Source organism: Balearica regulorum, chromosome 1 (genome assembly GCF_011004875.1).
Source record: "Balearica regulorum gibbericeps isolate bBalReg1 chromosome 1, bBalReg1.pri, whole genome shotgun sequence".
NCBI lineage: Eukaryota > Metazoa > Chordata > Aves > Gruiformes > Gruidae > Balearica > Balearica regulorum.
The window spans coordinates 63,104,220-63,123,662 of NC_046184.1; the positions used below are offsets into that span (position 1 = coordinate 63,104,220).

Sequence of the window (19,443 nt, forward strand, 5' to 3'; positions counted from 1 at the left end):
ACTATTGGGTGTATGAGTCAGTAGTGTGCTGCATTTTCAGCCTAAAACTGAACACCGTGCAATATTGATACAGCTTGAGTGAACAGCACCAAGAGGAGGACAACTGACAGACCTCAAAGAGCCAGTGAGGAGTCCAGGAGAGGCTCATGGAGATTTGGGTGATACTGGAAGCTGCTTAATCCATTAATGTAACAATTTAATCTATGATCTAAATGAACATGAAATCATTATTGATAACAGCAGGGGCTGGCAATGACTAGCAGGATGGAAGACAGTGATTAAGACAGTCATGCAGAGTGATCGGACATGCTCTGATAGTAAAGGGCTACTTAGTCTTGGAAAGGTGGATGCTGTGAATAAGAGCAGGTGGGGAAGTTTTAGCTTAGTGGATGGTGTTGATGAGTCTGAAACATTCAAGATCTTAGAGGAGATTTGGTGAAATGAGCTATTTTTGATCCTGAGGATGTAAAGGGTCTGTCTTTGATCCAGAAGCAAGCGGCAGAGACTCTCCAGGACACAAGACCTCCATGATCAGAGCCCTCCCTGACTCCCTCTCAAGCTTCCTAAGCAGCAGAGACCCTTTTCCACCCCAGCATATCTCCAGCCAGGGCTGTGGAGAGGACACCACTGCCTGTACCCCACTGCCAAGCTGTCCTATAGTGTGAAAGGGAGTTGAGTTTAAAGCCCTTGCAGACAGCAGAAGAGATAACCTTCAGGTTCTGTCACCTGGTGCCATTTGCTCGATGAATATGCTTGAGTCTGCTGTAAGGGAAGATTGTGCTGTTTCTGCGCGGAGTGGGATCACTCTCCTCTTGCAAACTGATACCCTCTTCCCGGCGCCTGCAGGGGAGCGGTTGCCTGGGAACTACGAAGTACATCCCAGTGGGAGAAACAGTAGGGTCAAGTGACAGTACACTTCTCAGGTTTACCTGTTTGCTGGGGTTTTTTCTTTTTTTTTTTTTTTTTTCTTTTTGTTGTGGAGTTGCTTTTCTTATCTGGGAACAACAAGTTCTCACACTTGTGTACCGCTGCCGAAAGGAGGAAGCACAGGCTTGTGAGGCAGCCGGCACACTAAGTCATCTCATGTCATGGCCAGCCAGGGATGTTTTTTCCCCTCCACATAGTCTTCTCCAGGGTAGTTGCATCCAGCACCCAACATGTGAATAGGGAAGCCACCAGCCCCTGCTCTGCACCACATCAACCCAACACACTTCGGGCCAGCAGCAGATCCAGAGGGCTCAAGAATGTTTTTTTTGAAAGAAAAGATGTTTCTTCAGCCAAAGGAAGAAAATCAGATGAAACATGAGATGAAACAAAGAAAGAGCATTTGTACATGTCTTACCAGAAAACATGGTTGTTTCAACATTTTCCACTGAGCATAAACACACCTGTTCGAGGCCAAGTGCCAAAACCAACTCTCTCTTAAAGGCTGGCTTTTTCTGGCTCATCCCAACACTGCTGTTCATCCATTCCTCTTTGTCTAGCTGTGGTTTTCAGTGTTCAGTGTTCTTTATTCTCCCTGGACTTAGGAGAAATTAACATTTGCCTGCCTGAAGGTACGTGGGTAGATATTCCCCGATACACTTCTTTAACAGCTCTGTGATATTTGAAATGGTATTGGTATGCTGTCACTGTTTTCTTCCTATTTTGCTTCCTTCTAACATTCTTCTCTACAGCCTGGCAGAAAAATAGCCAACAGGAAAACCAAGATATTGTTGTCATTCATAAAAATAACTTGTTTTCTCCATAATTTTTCACACATAGATTTATCTTACTACTTCTGTTACAACCACCCTAAATCATCAGCAAGTGATTTCTGCAGAAAAAGGTATCAGGATTTTCAGTATCCGTGCATCCTGCTGGACTACATTTAGATGCAGCATTTTCAACAAATGGCCCCAAATGGCCAAAAGGTCCAGATTTCCCAGGCTTACAGTGAGCAATGCCACAGGCCTGTCCCGAGAAGTGGGCCCATGGACGTCCCGCCAGAGGCACAGTGGCTCTGGTGCCAGATCTACTGGACGTGTGCTGAGTGTTTCCATGGTAGTGTATGTATGACATAACATCTTCTGTGTATACTGCATGGCTTGGCCATCCTCAGAACCATCCTGTTATGTCTCACACACACACAGAGAAAAAAAAAACCAAACCTCAGCAAGCTCCAAAAATGAGTGTCCAGAAGAGGAAGGGCTGAAGCATCAGTCCCTGTCCATAAGCAGGAATTGTCTTATTAATGAGATCTACCTTGTTTCTCCCTCCCTAGGAGTTTACCCTGAGGAACGTTTCGGTTTGTACGTATCCCTGACTTTTCCTCCATGATCTGATATTCCTGAGGTTTGCAAGGTAAGCCTGCTTTCCTTTATATGAACTATTATTAGGTTACTTATAAAAGCAGGACAATTACCCTAAGCGGTGAATTATCAAAACATGCCAAATGGCAGCCCTCTTCCCCATGAGCTTTTTGTGAGTACTTGGCTCTTCTTTCCCTCCCTGCAGTTGGTGTGTTCATCCTCCCTCTTGTGCATGCTGAGGAACTGATTACATTGATATAATTCCACTGAATTTGAGGAGATTACCTTTCAAATTACATTGGTGAGACACCCTTCTGTCCTTCAAACAGTTGCCCTGATCAGAGTTGTATTTAAGGGCATAAAATCAGTGCAACTGTCAGAAGCTATGAATTATACAGGTGAGATTCATTAGACTATAGGAAACTGTGCAGATCACCTGTAACTTGCCTGAAGGTACCTAAGTTTAACCTCCTGAGACTCCAAAAGTTTATCTCTGGCTCTGACTACATCTAATTTATTCTCTAGTTGATGCAGGGAGTTTGCCTTCTATCTTCCTCCTACACAGTTTTCTATCTCTTTGCATCTTCCTTTCTTTTCCTCATTATTGCTTTTGCTCTTCAGCTGCATGTTACAATAAAGTGTGTTTTTTCCAAAGCATTTCTGCATGAGGCTGTTCACTGTAGTGAAGCTGAGGCTGTGATGGAAGGAAAGATACCAAAAATATATCAAGCGGTACACTGCTGGGTAATTTGAAAAAGAATATGTTTTGTGTTAGTCAAACAATACAGCATTTGATAAGCTATCATCTGCAGCGGAGAGGATCATTTTCAAAGGGTGGTCCACCTGAAGCGCAGAGTCCAAGGATAAGAGGTAAGCTTCAGGCTGAATTCCCAGTCAGGGATCTTCACCACCCTTTCCCATTCTTTCTTCGGGGTGGAGGTGAGGTGCTAGTGCTAGGGACTAGGACATTTGACAAGATTTTTTTATTGTAGCAAGAAATGACAAAATGGAAAGGAGGCATAGGGATGGCAAGGGATGGAAAAGATTGATAATTGTTTCCTTGGCAACTGAATCTGTGGAGCTTCATGCAGGAATCCCTGAGAAAAATCCTAAAGGAAGCCAGACTAGATGATCATAATAGTCTCTTCTGCCTTCAGACTCTGTTTCAGGCTAAGTTTACACATCACAGTGTGGTGCTGCATAAAGAGATCGAGTTAGTGCTAAATGGAAACCAGAAGCTGTACGGTTGTAAAAATCCTTGGGAAGAAGAGAAGCACTATTGTCTCCCTTTCATAAAATGGAGAACATTTTGTGATGCAAAAGATGAAAAGATTGAATAACTTGGCAAAGATTACTAAAATGTCTTTTGCAATACAGAGGATGGGCACATTACAAGTCCCTGCCTATCACTCTCATCACTGCAATGGGAACACATCTCCCCTCAATTGAGGGTGCGCTGAAGATATTCAAGGAATTAGCAGAAGGGCAAAGGGAGCAGAAAGCAGGTGAGGCGGCTGCTGTTTAATGAATGTTGTTTGCCCACCATGCAGATCAGTGCTCCACGGGGGCTGCTGGCACAGAAGGGTCCCGGTCCTGCACAGTGTTTGGCTGCAGCAGAAGTGAATCTTCATTAGTGGATTTAAATCTAAGAACTGGGGCGTCTATATGAATATTAATGGAAGGAAGATTGACTAACTTCATGCTATTAAAAGATTTCTAGTCCCAGAGAGTAGGTGGAGTCTTTTAAAAAATATATAATGAAATACAATATGTGATACGCAACTTTAAGAGCACTAAGAACGTGGATTTTGATCCCTTCTAATTTTCTGTTTATATAGTGCTTTGCAAGTGTGAAGTGGAAATATGCCTTCATTTGAACATTTTTCTTTTTTCTCCTCTATGTCCCATGTATCAGTGTTTGTTAATGCAGAATTTCATGGCCACACATTCTGGGGAGCCACTTGGCAGTGGGCAGCTAGTATTGATTTCTGCTCCAAAAATAGAGCGTCAAATGCTTGTATATTTATAAATGTAAGTGTGCATGCATACATATACATATATATATATATAAAAATGGGTGTTGCAAAGATATAAAAGACATAGGAAGGTTCAATCAGAATTGTAATTAATAACCTTGCCAGTTCCAATGTAAACTTTTGTGCCAACAGTGCGTGTAACACACAAACGCTGGAAAGCGTAATATCCTGTACCATGCCTGTGAAAGGCATCCCCAAGCAAGAGGCTGGTGCATTACTATACATTCACTGGAAACCAGATATTCAGGGCAGCAGAATTTCCAGACAGTCATGTGAGAAAGAAGTACTGCAGCATCAAGGCAGCAAGTCCACTTATTTCTATCTGTTCATGATGTTAAATAATTGCCGAGGCCTGCGTTGCTATCAGTTACTTCTCAGAGTAGCTTAATGATAGGAAACCAGCTTTGTGAGTGATTCCCTGTACAAGTGAGTAGAGATGTTACATGTGTCTGTCTGATCCTCTGCAAGGAGCGAGCGACTGTGGCAGTTCTAACAAAGCAGACGAAGAAAATGAAAGGATCCTTAGGGAGCCGATATATATTTTTTACTCTTTGTGATGGAGACGGCTGGCATACAGCACAAAATGAAATTTGTGTTCCCTGAGACTTTCTTCTGGGCTAGCACTAATATTCACAAATAAAATACCGTGTAAGTAAAGTGCCAGAATGGCCAAGTTTGCAGGCTCAGTGGGAAGGGGAAACTATAAAGCATGCCAGCCAAAATAAGATGGGTGAATCCTGCCTTAATGTCTGTAGGATTCCTTAAAGGTAATTAGTAATGGGTTATCTATGTGTGTGTATTTGGGTGTGTGACCATGTATGTAAAAGGTGAAATGCAAAGCTAAAAACAGTGAGTTTGTTCTTTATTGTTCTCCTGTTTAAAATCTTACTTGTTTTTTTTCCCCGCTTTTTCTGCTTATTTTTTACCCTTTAATATCCAAAACATCATGTCTCCAGTTCCTTTTCTTTGATGAAGGTCATTTGGAAACCTGAATAATGATGTCAGATAAATGTGTAGCTTTTATAAGGAACTGAAATTTCACTGCCTGGAGAGGCAACAGTTCCTTTAGGGCAAAAAATATGGAAGATATTTAAGGGAGCAAAAATGAAAAAGGAATTTAATTTTATTATTTTGATCCACGGGTACCCAAAATGTGACATCAAGGTTGGGATTCATTTCATCTAATGTTATCGATCTACAAGAAAAGACCTAGTTGTCGAAGCCTTCTTCTACAGACAAAGGAGAGAGTCAGGCAAGGCCAGAGGCTCATGTCTGCCCTATCTTATCATGAAATGCATATTATTTCTTTCCATTCACAACAAAGGAATGACACTTAGAGACTGAGTTTTAAAGATATGTATATATGTAACTTCAGTTAAAAAACGTCTATTGCATTTGTCCTGGTTGAGTCAAGGAATGCAAGTTCTTTCCAAAGTGGATGCAAGAATGGTTTCCTCCTACCAAAAAAGGAGAGGTCTATAAGCAATCAAGGGTGCAGTACATTGAGTACAAATGAGGAAATGCAGGATAGGTATTTCAGAGGAATAGAAAGAGGGACATATTAGAGCAGGAGTCAAGCCTTCTGAAGCTTCAAGGAAGTATAATCCACAGTATGACGTTACCAATATTTTTCAAGATGTACAAAATGTGCTTCCTTCCAGGAAGGCAGGTCAGTTGGCTAGTTGATTTGGGGAACTTAGCACATGGCCACTGACTCTTACAAGTCTCAACTTCTTTGGTATTTTTATTTAAGTCCTAGATCCTGGAGTTATGTGATTTAATAAAAACTTGGACTTTACTTAAAAAGAACAAAAGCTCAATTTTTTTTCCCTGTAAACTGTAAAGGCTCCAAAAAGGAAAAAGCAAATACAAAACCAGACATGTATGATCCCTTAGACAGACTGATGATTTCTGAATACTCAGACTTGAACACCAAGTTGGCATTAATGTAGTGTTAACATCATCCATTGTCTGCTTTCCAAAACTGTGTTAGCTGTGTTATACATGGAAAGAAAAAAGGATGTAATTCTCTGTATGGCCTTCCTCTTTTCTTCCCTTTCCCCTATGTATTCATAAAGCCACACTTTGCCCCATATGTGCAGCTCAAGAGACATTTAGAGGTACAATTATGGTGCAAACATAACTGGGTTATTACCACAATAACACAACAAACCGCTCTAGCTAAAGTATATGTATTGCAGGCCTGTGACGTTCAAATCAGATTCCCTTAAAGTGCCTTTGGTTGCAGAAAATAAAACCAGCCTGTATGGCACAAGACCACTGAAAAGAACTTTTAAAGAAAGGATCCATTTTTACAATAGCAGCATTTCATCTGACTTGCAGACCTTGGTTCATAATTGAAAGTAAGACAGCCAAGGGAACTGGTAGGATTAGGCTATGGGAATTCAACCGAACAATGTTTTGCATTGAGATAATTGCATGAAATTGCGCTATTAGTGTAAGTTTTGCAAATTGCAATAACATAAAACAAAGTAAAATATTCCCAGTGTATACATTCAACTAATGTGCTAAAAGGGAACCACAACTGGTTTCAGACAAAGCATAGAGAACTGCCATTAACTATTCAGAGCTGTGTCCAAATATTGTTCTCAGTCTCACAGGTTCCTCAAATGGACTTTCAAAGGGAAACTCTTTTTATAAAACAGTAAGTAAATAAACATAATTTAATAGTTAACTTGTGGTTTTCACTGGCAAGGACATTACTAACATGTCCTTTATCTGACCTTAATTTAACGTTGCATAAAATATCAGCAAAAAGAACTGGAGAAGGAAAGAGTTTTGGCTCAAATTGCAGCTGCTTGCTCCAATAGCTCTCCTGACCAAATGTCAGCAGTAGCTGCAGCTCGTGCCTTTTTAACTTCTTCCATGGGATAGGATTATTCTGTCCCTAGCTAAGCAAAAAATGTTACCAGGAGAGATATCTGAAAACCTCTTTTGTCTTCACTTCTTGATCTTTTAACCTGCATTCACCCTTGGGATGCAACCTCAGTGTTTGGAATGAGCATCTACAGAGGACAGTTTCGGAGTTGGCTTTTGACCATGCAGCTCCAGCCTGCTCAAGTCATCACAGCAGACAAATGCTGGCCCACCACTGACTCGGGCTAATTATTCTAATGCTTTGAGCTCAGTCTGGCTAATGCCTACTACCATGGCACCTGAGAAGGAAGACTGCAATTAGTCGTGCTTTTATCTTTATTAAAGACTTGGCTGCTCAGGAGCATGGGCCAGCCGCATGACTCACTGGACTGCCCAGGTGAATGCCAGTGTCACTGATGTCTCTGTGGGGTTTGGAGGTAATTTCCCATTTGCCTGTCTCTTCTCTCTCATTTTTGAAGGAAGGGAAATAATTTAAATTATTTCTGCGATGAACATAGAATATGATAGTATCGAATAACCAATTAATGTATATGTGTTGGTAATTCAATCTCTTTAATAGTGTTTTTCAGCTTAAAGTCCATATCAGAGTACAGAAAAAAACCACCATGTCAGCATCCTGTAATGAATGTAAACGTGAAAGACAGTTGTGCTGTGAATAAGAGGTACCTTAGTAACACTGGAGCTTTCAGCTCATTTCGCCGTTACTGAGTTTAGCAGCAGAGTAAGCTTTTCATGGCATCTAATGGTGTCCCCTGGATTCTGCTCTGTGCCCAGTCCACATGAGCCTTCAAATTCCAAACGAGGAGGGGTTTGTTGCTGACCTTGGAAGGCGATTTCCATGCTGGTGTACTCCACTGCCAGAAATGTTATCCAGAGGTTCTGACTCAGGTTTGCCTTTTATGGATTAAATTATTTCTCTTTCAAACATTGCCCTTAAAAAACTCTTTCTTTTTTTTTTCTTAACAGTTAAGGCTTTTCAAGTGGTTTATGTTTCTCTATTACGCCTGTCTGTCACAAGTCTGTACAATGGTCTTTTAAAGTTTACTTAAGGCACACTTGCACTGGGACACACCATGGTACAAATATCCCTGAGGCAAAGCTGAATGAGCCGGCTCCAAATCGGGGATTTGTACTTTGGCTATTTAGTGGAGAGAAACAAGGAGTATCTTTTCTGGCTTGCTTTGTTCTGTGTCTGTTGTATTCGATACATCGAGGTCCTGGTTTGCAGGCAGGGTTGGTAAGCTCTACTTTCAGAAAAGAAAAAAAGTAATGAAAGTAGCGAGAAGTTGCACATCGCTCCAACTGCAGCGTTCAATGCTAAACAAGGGTGTTCAGTGGGAGACAATGCTGGTTGAAGAAAAAAATGTGAAACATGGTTTAGGAATCATACAATTTGGGCCTCAAGTCATCTAAAGTAAGTTTCTTGCTTTACAGAGATCTGGATGGTGACATTTCACTGAGACATAGGGAAGCAACATGGGGAGAAAAGGTCCTTATGGTAACATAAAGGCGGGAAGACTGTAGGAAGACAAATGTGAATGAAGAAAAAAGAGCAGAGAACAGAAGTATAGGTATTTTGTGACAGGTATTGAATGGGAGGGAGCCTGAGGTTCTAACTTCTAGAGGGACCAGAAACTATTAGCAGTAGGAAACCAAAGTAGATTTGAGGGAAACAAAAAAGGCTGTTAAAGCATTTATCTCGGGAAGATCAAGCTACTATCATCTATCAGCAGGAGCAAAAGCTCACTAGAGGTGAATGTCATGGGCAAGATTTTGAAAGTGTTCATTCCAGCTGCTCCTTCTAAAATCTGACAAAGCATCTACTGATTGCCTGATTCAGTTATTCTTACTTTCCAAAAAACACTGATCCTTGAGCCTGCAAAACCTACTGATCTGCCTTGTTCATTATATAAATTAGGATAGCATTTGATTAATCTTTGGTATAAACTATATCTGGGCCAGACAGGAGGAAGCCTTATCTTTTTATATGAAGTCCAAATGGTTTCCGGAATGGGAGATGTACCCTGAATTATGAAGTGATGATTGGAAACAGATGTGGGAGAAGATTTTGCAAGGTCTGGATATTTTTTGGAAGTATTTATTGACATTGCATAAAGTGGCAGGAAGGTTTGTTGATTCTGTTTTGTGGGAGGATGTACATGTAAGTGACCTTTTCAGTGAACACTCTGCTTAAGATGGGATTACCAAGGATATTTTATAGTAAATTCACTGTACTTGGAATTTACTTCTCTGAAGTTCCAAAACTACAACAGACAGAATCTGGCTTGCTTATTTTTTGTGTGTCATTCCGTAACACAGAGAAATAATCTAAATGCTGTCACAATCAATGCTATAGTAGCTTGAAACACTTTATTTTTAATATGGTAAGTTAGCTATGTATAAATGGAATTATTTTAAGTTGCTCAGTGTATAAGGATGAAGGATAGTTTGATTGAGCAAAATACGTCCGTGGTGCAATAATTTCTGACTATGGTATGTCTATGTGTTATAAAATGATATTTTATGAACAAAATGGGATAGTTAAGATCAGGATTGGTTGCAGATATGAAGGAAAAAATACTACTGGTTCAGAGAACTACATATCTCTCCACTGGAGGAAAAGCACTAAGCCCATTTATTCTAATGCATTGCCTCAGAACTGAAGAGACAGGAATTTGAGGTAAAAGGTTTTGGCAGGTGGTGAAAGTGAAGGAGTCAGAGGAGGCAATCAGAGTAATCATTCCTAGGAAAAGTCGTATGAAGCTGTATATCAGAGACATTTGTTGCAGACCCAATGCCAGAAGTCCAGGAACTGGATTAAACAGACTGCCCGCGGTATTTGCAAAAAGATGACAAGCCTTTCAGCAAAATAGAGATGCACTTGGCCAGTCTCTCTAATGTCTCAACGAAATCTGTAGTGGAAAATGTGGAAGAAAGACGTTTACTACACCTCTACATTTTTTATAAAAGGCTATTTCTCTGAGCTACCTCCGTATATTTCTCCAGCTTTGAAGCCCAGAATTAAAAACACAGCAAGCATGCATCTCTTGCCTTTTTTCACATAGGAACAATCTCGTATTTGTGTGGGCGTTCCTGGTGCAAGTTCCCAATATTGCATTTGACACAGTTACAACATGAGACCATACAGGACTGTCTTGTTAAACTACAGCAGTACAAAAATTTATACTAATTTACAAAATTATACAAAAATTTATACTAATGAAGTTTGGGTTTTTTCTTTCACTTTTTAACCTGGAAAGCATACTTTCTAGTACCTTCCCTGTACTTTCTAGAACAAAACTGTTCTGTTTTGCTAGTCTGGCCTTCTGAAGTTGGCTCTTTTCTCTTCTGGTGCCAGCAGCTCTTGCTACTGTACTTCATCACATAGTTCAAAAGAGCAGGGCAGAAGTAACCTATAGCACAAGTTTGGATCAAGCAAAGTATGAGAGTTCAGAAATAGAATGGCAGTGCAAGTAAATTGGACTGTATTGATCTGTAAATGGTTTGAGTCTTTTTTATGTCACATACCATGCAACTTTCCATAATGTGCAGTTTTGCAGAGAGTAAAAGAAATACCCTAATGAAAAAAAAAAAAACCCAAACAACAAAACATTCTGTTCCTTTAGACGCAAGTGTTGGTAAGAAAGTTGTATATCTGAGAACATTGGGAATAGCCTAATGAACTGTCTGAAGGTCTTCACAAAGCCAAGCTAGAACACCTCCCTTTTTGCACATTTTTTCAACAGGTAGTTCAGCAAATTGTAAATGTTCACCAAAAAATCTGTTTCTTCACAAATTTCAGCAACAGCAAAAGAGCAGAAGAAAAAATCTCTGGGTAGGGTGGGGTTTTTTTGGGTTTCTTGGTTTGGTTTTTTTTTGTTTTGGGTTTTTTTTTAACGTAAATGTTATTCACTAAAGCAAAAAATATCTTCAGCAGCTCTGGTCACTGGCTCCCAAATCAGTAATAACTGAAAGTTAAATTACTGAGCAGTTGTCGGGGTCCATTGGAAATAATGTTGATGGTCTCCAATTCAGTATCTCTGAACCAGTGTTTTGATGTGCAGTTTTGAGAAACAGGTTTTCTGTAGTTTTCAGATTTGAGTATTACATACTCTGTGAGAAGCAAGATGATTGAAAAGTACTTTCAGTTTTGTAAGAGGGTCTCATTTCATACCTGGGCAAGAAGAAGAAATGAGCACTTCCACGAAGAGCCTTCTGAGGACGCTCTTGTTTCTGTCATTGCAGCGTGGGTGCTCACTTCCACTGCTGAGATTGCAGCTTCCAAATGTCCCTGTGTGCGGTCACTGGTGAGGTTTCTATCCAAAATGTTGCAGTTTGTGGGGTTTTTTTCCTTTTACATCCTTCATAAAATGAGCTCTCAGTTTCCAGGTGGAGCCTGTCACCATTAATCTAATCATACTTTGCATAGCCTTTGATTTTTTTGCATCCTCAGTCTTGCCCCAGTGATAAATCAGAGTAGCCGTCACTGTAGTGGAAAGCTCAGTAATGTCAAAAACTTCCTGGTGTGTATGCAATGGGAAGTCATTCAGCAGTAAGTAAATAACCCTTGTGAGCCACACTGTTACAAGAGATTACTTCTACTCTTCCCTTAAGCAGGGGGAGCTAATATTCTGATCCATACTACTAGAGACCACAGTGGTGTGCCATAGGAAAGAGAATTTCTCACCTTACAACCCAGTTACTTCTTGTAATGAATGCATTTACAAGCTGCAGAGTAAAATGTAGCTAAAATTATAGCTAGTTTCACTTTGTGAGTTTGCAAGTGACAACGTAGGGAAGCCTGTGAGAGTCACAGATTCCAGGATTTCCGGCCTGTACTAATGTCCTAGCAAAATTTGCTGGTTCCCCCCCACCTCCTCCCCCGATTTCTGTTTTAGTGGAAACTAAAGTCTTCTATAGATTTTTTTTTTTTTAAATATTGTTATTATAAATAACTGTCATTCTTGACTTAAGATACTTGTTAGAAGCATATAAGGTGGTGGAGGTTCTTTTGCTGTTCCAAAGGGAAAGGAAAAACACAGCCTCCACCACAAATGCCAGTATGTCATTCCTTCAAGGGATATTTGAGTGAAATTCTTGCTGAATATTCTGTAGCACCTTTTATTTGTGCATCTGCAATAGGTGAAAAGGACCAGAGAGAAAGAAGGTGGTGAGGGTGCACTGGCACAGGCTGTAGAAGTCCTGAGGAAAGCACAAAGAGAAGTACAGGGTGAGACCTTCTGGAAGCTGTAACAAAAAAATCCTACAACTGTCCTTTGTTAGGATTCCTGCTGTACTCAGGACTTTCTGTAGATGAGGAGAAGTATACTGAAGAAATAGCTGAAGGCTATATAAAGGAAAGCTGGAGGAAAAAACCTGTAGTTGGTCATAAAATTGAGTGCACGCTCAGCAAGTGTGCAGATGACACCAAGCTGAGTGGTGCAGTTGACATGCCTGAGGGGGGGGATGCCATCCAGAGGGACCTGGATAAGCTTGAGAAGTGGGCCCATGTGAACCTCATGAGATTCAACAAGGCCAAGTGCAAGGTCCTGCACCGGGGTCAGGGCAATCCCCAGTATCAATACAGGGTGGGGGATGAAGGGATTGAGAGCAGTCCTGAGGAGAAGGACTTTCATACTAGTGGATGAAAAGCTGGACCTGAGCCAGCAATGTGTGCTCACAGCCCAGAAAACCAACCGTGTCCTGGGCTGCATCAAAAGAGGCGTGACCAGCAGGTCAAGGGAGGTGATCCTGCCCCTCTACTCTGCTCTTGTGAGACCCCACCTGGAGTACTGTTGTCCAACTCTGGGGCCCCCAGTACAAGAAAGACATGCAGCTGTTGGAGCAGGTCTAGACGAGGGCCATGAAGATGATCAGAAGGCTGGAGCACCTCTCCTATGAAGACAGGCTGAGAGGTTGTTCAGCCTGGAGAAGAGAAGGCTCCAGGGAGACACTGCAGCCTTTCAGTACTTAAAGGTGGCCTATAAGAAAGATGGGGACAAACATTTTAGCAGGGCCTGTTGTGATAGGACAAGGGGTAATGGTTTTAAACTAAAAAAGGGTAGATTTAGGCTAGATATAAGGAAGAAATTTTTTACAATGAGGGTGGTGAAGGACTGGAACAGGTTGCTCAGAGAGCTGGTAGATGCCCCATCCCTGAAAACATGCAAGGTCAGGTTGGACAGGTCTCTAAGCAACCTGCTCTAGTTGAAGATGTCCCTGCTCACTGCAGGGGAGTTGGACTAGATGGTCTTTAAAGGTCCCTTCCAACCCAAACTATTCTATGATTGTGTAATCAAGATAAATGGCTGAAGTAAATGTCCATCAGGTTGTCACATACAATGAGGCTTTCCAGGAAAAAGGGGTACTAAGAGGAATGAAAAAAGAATTAAAGGAACTAAACAAGAGTACAAAGATACTAAATTCAATGTGAACACTAAACAGGAGTACAAAGGTACTAAAGATAAGCCAATCACTAAGGGGAGTAAGAGCTACAATTGCAAAATCATCACCCCAAGGTATGGTTCCAGTGAAAGAGGTGGCTAAGCAGGACAGAGGATCATATGTGGCCACTGAAATTCCTTCACACCTCCCGGATACAGCAGACCAAACCAGAGGGTGAACTGTAGCATAACAGGTAGCTGCCTCACAGCTACTCTTTCAGTGCTGGTTGTTATTTAACAACGGGAGTTTAAGTTGGAGGTGTCTGGTGGAACGTGTGAAATTGCAAGGGAATAGAGAATATGCGATCAAATGTGACAGTTCTTAAATTAGCCCAGGAAGCAGGGAAATAACATAAATACCAGTTTGGTCTCAACAGACACTGAATCTGGGGAACATGAACCCAAACACAAGATAGGAAGATTATTTTCATGAACTGAACTCTGGGAACTGGAGCAGGAAATTGTGTTAGCTGAGACAGTGAATGAGTTAGCAGTTGCGGTGGATTTCATTATGGATAACATCTCAGAAATGTGAGAAAAGTTGTCTCACACTTTAGTCTGGGAAGTTACCTTTGGGTCTTGGTGAAACAAGTTATCTACAGGCAATCTGAAATCTACTACAGGCACCTTACGTGCTCTGTTACTAGAGGCACTGGAAGGACAATGAAGTAATATGGAATCTTTCAGCGAAGGAGATGACAGGCAGCATCTGAAATATGTTTTGAAATTAAGTATTTCAAGGGTCTTAACTGCCAAAGCTCCCACTGAATCTGAAGCAAGGATGGATTTCTATTCACTTAATGAGTACTTCTGAGGACGAGCTTATTAAAAGAAAAGGAAAACCACATTTTGCAAACAGAAAGAATATGTAACTGCACGCCTCAATGCCAAACATGGGTGCACACCGCTGCTTACAATGAAGGCATATTGGAATGAAGTGGGGGGGGTTTAAGCTTTTGGTGGCTATTGTTTAGCTGGCACTGCAGATCTGCAACAGAGGTTGGGAAGGATGAGAGAAACTGAGAGAGATGATGGCAGCAAGGACGTACCTGACATGGCATGTATCCACAAATGGTGGGTACTTAGTTATAAAAAAAGGCTAAAGAGTGCTCTTGCGAGCTGAGCTGTTTTCAAGGGACTGAAAACTAGAAAAACCTCAAAAAAAAAAGCTGTTTGATTCCTAATGGGTTCTGGAAAACAGACATCTCAATTTTTTAGGAAATAAAAAGGAATATCAAAGACATACTTCTCTCTATCAGCAATTTAATATAACAGAAACAATCCCCAGGCTCTGATTTTTTTGTTTGTTTGGGTTTTTTTTGTTATTTGCTCTGGTTAAAAAAAAAAATTGTTGTGCAAGTTTTTCTCTATTCGGTTTTTGTTAGATGTTTCAAAAACTAGGTGGTTTTTTTGTCCCACTGTGGTCTTCTTTTTGCAATGTCTAACATCTTTGCATAGGATGTTATAGCTTAGATTTTTAGTTTCATTTTAAGATACAGGTTGTAATCACCCATGAAATATTCCGTGAAACATCTCTCCGCTGTACCAAATGAAAGAAAATTATATCGTACGGGCCGAGACTTTTAGAATGAAAGTATAGGTCTTGTGCTAGAAGGCCTGAAGTACTCATCATCGTGATTGCCTTTGATACCTTGCCAAAGACAGGACATCCATGGACTTTTTGACCCCGAAAATGTCTAACCTAAAACCAGTAGATTTTTCAGATTTCATACTCTTCCCTGACTTGGCCTGTCTATACTGAGCCACATCTTCAGCTGATGTAGTTCGGCTGATTTCAGTTTTGATTATTTACATTGCCAAGGATCTGCCGTGCATTATTTTCCTTTGCTGGCTGTGTGATACGATGTTGTGCTGTGCATTGTGCGATGTACAGCTAAAGCTTATGGGTATTGTTTTATTTCTGTATGTCAGCAAAATGTATCCTTCGCTCCTTCCATCCTTCTCTGGGAGTGACATGTACCTCTTGTGACCGATGGGATCTGAAAACAGCATTAGGAAGTCCCCTGATGTACCGTTAGCCTGTTTTATTGCCAGTGCAGCTGGAAACTAGGTGACCCCAGCTCTACTTTGCTGTGGGACCTTTTCCCAGCTGTCGCTGATGCTCCTCCGTGACTGCTGGACTCCTCCGTGCTCCTGGGGGAGCCCTGTGGTGAAAGGGTTCCCCCCACTCTTTGTGCCCACTGTCCCCTAGAGCAACACTAATGCTGCATGGATGTCCTGCCACGTAGCTATGCCCTCATTGCTGTGCCTTCTCCTTTTCCGCTTGGACATTCATTGTTTTAGCCCCCAAAACTCCCCACGCAGCCCGTGGGAAGCAAGGGCCTGTCCCCGGCCACCACTCCGTGTGGCCAGCAGGTTGAGGGACGGGGCCACCAACCTCCAGGCCTCGCTCTGCCACGGGAGAGGGCAGTCAGGAAACAAGGGTGCCCCATGCAAACCAGCAGCGGGCCCTGGGGCCTCCCCCGTCAGGGAGCAGGTACCGGGAGCCACCGAGAAACTAACCGGGCCCTGAGGGGGGCGGCCGTTGGGTGACCCCCTCCCCGTGCAGCGGGGCGAGGCACGAGGTCACCACTGAGGAGGAGTGCGGCGGGAGGGAGGGAGGGCGGGAAGAGCGGGCGGTGGGGGCCCGCGGGCCGGCCACGGGCGGGGGCGGGGCCTGCTGACGCCGCACCGCCCCGATCCCTCACACCTCCCCCTGGGGAGCGGGGTGGGGGCCTTGGCTCCTCCCTTCCCTTCCCTTCCCCACCGCCCCCGCCTTCGCCCGCGCGCGGCGGAGGGGGCGGGGCGGGCGCGCCCCCGCGCAGACGCGGACGGCGGGGCGCGCGCAGGTGGCGGGCGGCCCCGCTGCGCTCGCCGCCGCTGCGGGCCGGCCTCCGCCGGGGTTAGCGCGTCGCCGGCGGGCGAGTGAGAGAAGGAGGGAGGAAACCAGCGAGCGCCGGGCGGCCGGGCCGGGGCTGCCGCCGCCTCCCACGTGAAGGGCCGTAGCCGCCCGGGCGAGCGCCGCGGCCGGCTGAGGAGCCCCGCTGCCCCGCAGCGCGGGGGCTTCCCCTCTGCCTCCCCGCCCGGGGCCCGAGCCGAACTGCTTGCGGGCCCCGTGGGGCGCCGCTGCCCCGCTCCCGCCCCGCCGCTTCTGGGAGGCGGCTGGCGCCTCGGCCCCCCGTGAACAGTCCTCACGGGGTGGGCGTGGGGAGGGGGGGCTGCGGAGGCCCCCCGCCCCCGGGCGTCCCAGCCCCGCCGGCCGTGGATGCACCCGGGAGGAGCAGCCGAGCCCGCCCAGCCCTTTCAGCCCGCGGGGGGGACGCAGGGCGCCGCGATGACTTGACGCCGGGCCGCGGCGTGCCGTGCCGTGCCATGGAGGGGATGACACGCTTCGTGGTGGCCTCGGCGGCCGCGGCGCGGTGGCGGCCGGCGCTGCCCGCCCTACTGCCGCTGCTACTCGCCGTGCCGGCGCTGCGGGGCTCGCCCGCCGCAGGTAAGGGAACAAAGGGGGCCCGCGGGGCCGGTCGGGCGGCGGCAGGTGTGCCAGGCCGGGGCCGGGCTGTGAGGGGCGGGGGGGGGGGGGGTGTGTCGGCTGCCGCTGCTGAGGGTAGCTTTCCACGCGCGCTAGCGTCCGTTAACGGGCGCGTGCGGGGGGAGGCAGCGCCGGTAACAATGCGGCGGTGCCGGCGGGCGGGGGCCGCCTCTGCGCGCGGCGCTGCTGGGGAGCTCCGCCAGAAAACGCGCGCATTGTTTGCAGCCAAACCGCGTCCGCTCTGGCGTGGGGCCGTGGGCAGCTCCGACGCGCGGGGGAGGGGGGGGGGGGGCTGGGACCCGTTCCGTGAAAGCGAAGGAGAGAACCGATGTGGGGAGGGATGTTGGTGGCAGCGCCGTCCCGGACCTCTTGGGGGACGCGGTGTTTCTGGTGTGGGGGATGTCCTCTGCGAACCGGTGGTCTCCCGGAGTTGGAGTCCCAGCGGCCGCTCCCCTCTCCCCCGCCTGCGGCTCTCGGAGTGCCCGTCTGTCAGGCGGTGGTAGCACCTGCGGGGTGCAGGGCAGCCTGGTTCTCCTTCGCCTTTCCGAGTTGGGAAACATCAGAGCCCCTCGAAACCTGAAACACTGCTCCAAGCACAGCCGTGCCCTGACTGGTGTGTGGAGAGAACTGTTCGGGCTTCAGAGGGTGGTGTGGTCCGTAGGTATTTCAAAATAGCCAAGAATCGGTGGCTCCCTTTTTTGTCTCTTCTTTTATCTAGTGGGTCTAGACATCTAAATTAGCTTGTAGTTAGGCAGACAATTTAATCACAAAGATGTCTCATTTGGTTCTGCTCCTGTAGCACTTTTTGGTTCATCTTCAATACTTTAAAAAAAACCCTAAAAATTCAACAACTAGCATTTCATAGAAAGGAGCAATTTTGCTGTGACTGTTGGTTTTCTTAGATAGATAACAGGTATAAAGTAATACATTTTTATCAACATCAATAAGTTGTTGATAAGTTTTCTTAGATAAATAACAGGTGTAAAGTAATACATTATTATCAACATCAATAAGTTGTTGATAAGTGGTAAGAAGTGATAAGAACCTGCATTAAACTATTTCATGAAGTAGACCAACTAGTGTTGACTCTTTTATTTAAACACGAGAATCATGGTGATTATTGCTAGGTGCTTAAGAAACCTTGGTGTTATAAAACATACTTATCTTTTTAATAATGCTGTATTTCCACTTCAGGAAGTAGTTCGTGTTTTGGTGGTGACCGGTTAGTTTTTCAGGGAAGTTATCCTCTTCTCCAGTTCCCTTTGTATGGAACATCTCTTGTTGGCTTTACAGCCTACGTGAAAGTTGATAATTTCTAGTAAGATTCAGAGATTCTTTTTCTTAAATAGAGCAGACTTTGCATACAAATAGAAGGCAAAGCAGTAGTTTCATAAGTTGGAAACTTGCATGGGGTTTTTTTGCCTCTTTGAGGTTAATAGAATGGCTGAGTTTCTTTTTCTAGATATTCATAGTAACTCAGTGAAGGCTTTTGTTTAATTGTTTGTCTGATACTTAGTAGTTGTTAAACATTGCTGTGGATTTCTGTAAACTTTTGTGTGATTGCTGTGTGTTCTTGTGTAACTTAAAAACAGCAGTAGAAATATTATGTAACTTAGCCAGTGCTTGGGCTGCTTGGAGACAACAGATCTCACCCAAAGCGAAGCCTTCCTGCTCAGTCTAGGGCAGGAGCAGTCAAGCTGTTTTGATTTGCGAGTCCTCTACGTTTTCTCTTTCCACCGGGCATGTGAATCATGTACAATGAACTTTAGCATACTAAGAGCAAACTGGCTTTTCAGAGGATGCTTTTTGTAGACATCTTAGAAATGTTCCATTGATTGCAGAGATTTAAAGACTGCAGGTTGCAGAGATGTAGAATATTTTGTTCCTTTTCGGTTAAGGTGAAATGCTTTATTAAAAAGCATGACAGAAATCTGATTTCTCTGTCTTGGGTGCATAATGTTTAAAAAAAAATCAGATACAGCTTTTATCCTAATCGTTTCTTTAGCCTTGAAATGCTGTGATGATATAGTGGGTGGTGTGAAACAGAAGAGATGTGTACTGGTCATATGTAGTAGGCTTTGACAACATTCACTTAATTGCTCGACAGATATACAACTCCCTGATTCTCTCGGGTGCAGTTCATTTGCTTTTCTGTGCCGTTTGGTCTTCACCAGTTTAGGAACAGCAAGAGCAAACTTGCAGCTTTGAGTTAAACAGAAGAGGCATACAGTAAGAGTGGAATG

At 44.1% G+C, this 19,443-nt stretch overlaps 1 protein-coding gene across 4 annotated transcripts in view; it reads left to right on the forward strand.

Annotated features, from left to right (window-relative positions):
- Nucleotides 1–16,685: 16,685 nt before the first annotated feature.
- Nucleotides 16,686–19,443, forward strand: part of KIAA1549 (KIAA1549 ortholog) — a 156,753-nt gene continuing 153,995 nt past the window's right edge. For 3 of the 4 annotated variants that reach the window (XM_075755202.1, XM_075755185.1, XM_075755213.1), the window contains exon 1: nucleotides 16,900–17,161. In XM_075755202.1, coding sequence (XP_075611317.1) covers nucleotides 17,041–17,161 — 121 coding nt within the window. In that variant the 5' untranslated portion in view covers nucleotides 16,900–17,040. Of the gene's footprint in view, nucleotides 17,162–19,443 lie in introns of all 4 variants that reach the window. The other variant, XM_075755195.1, reaches the window with a different exon arrangement.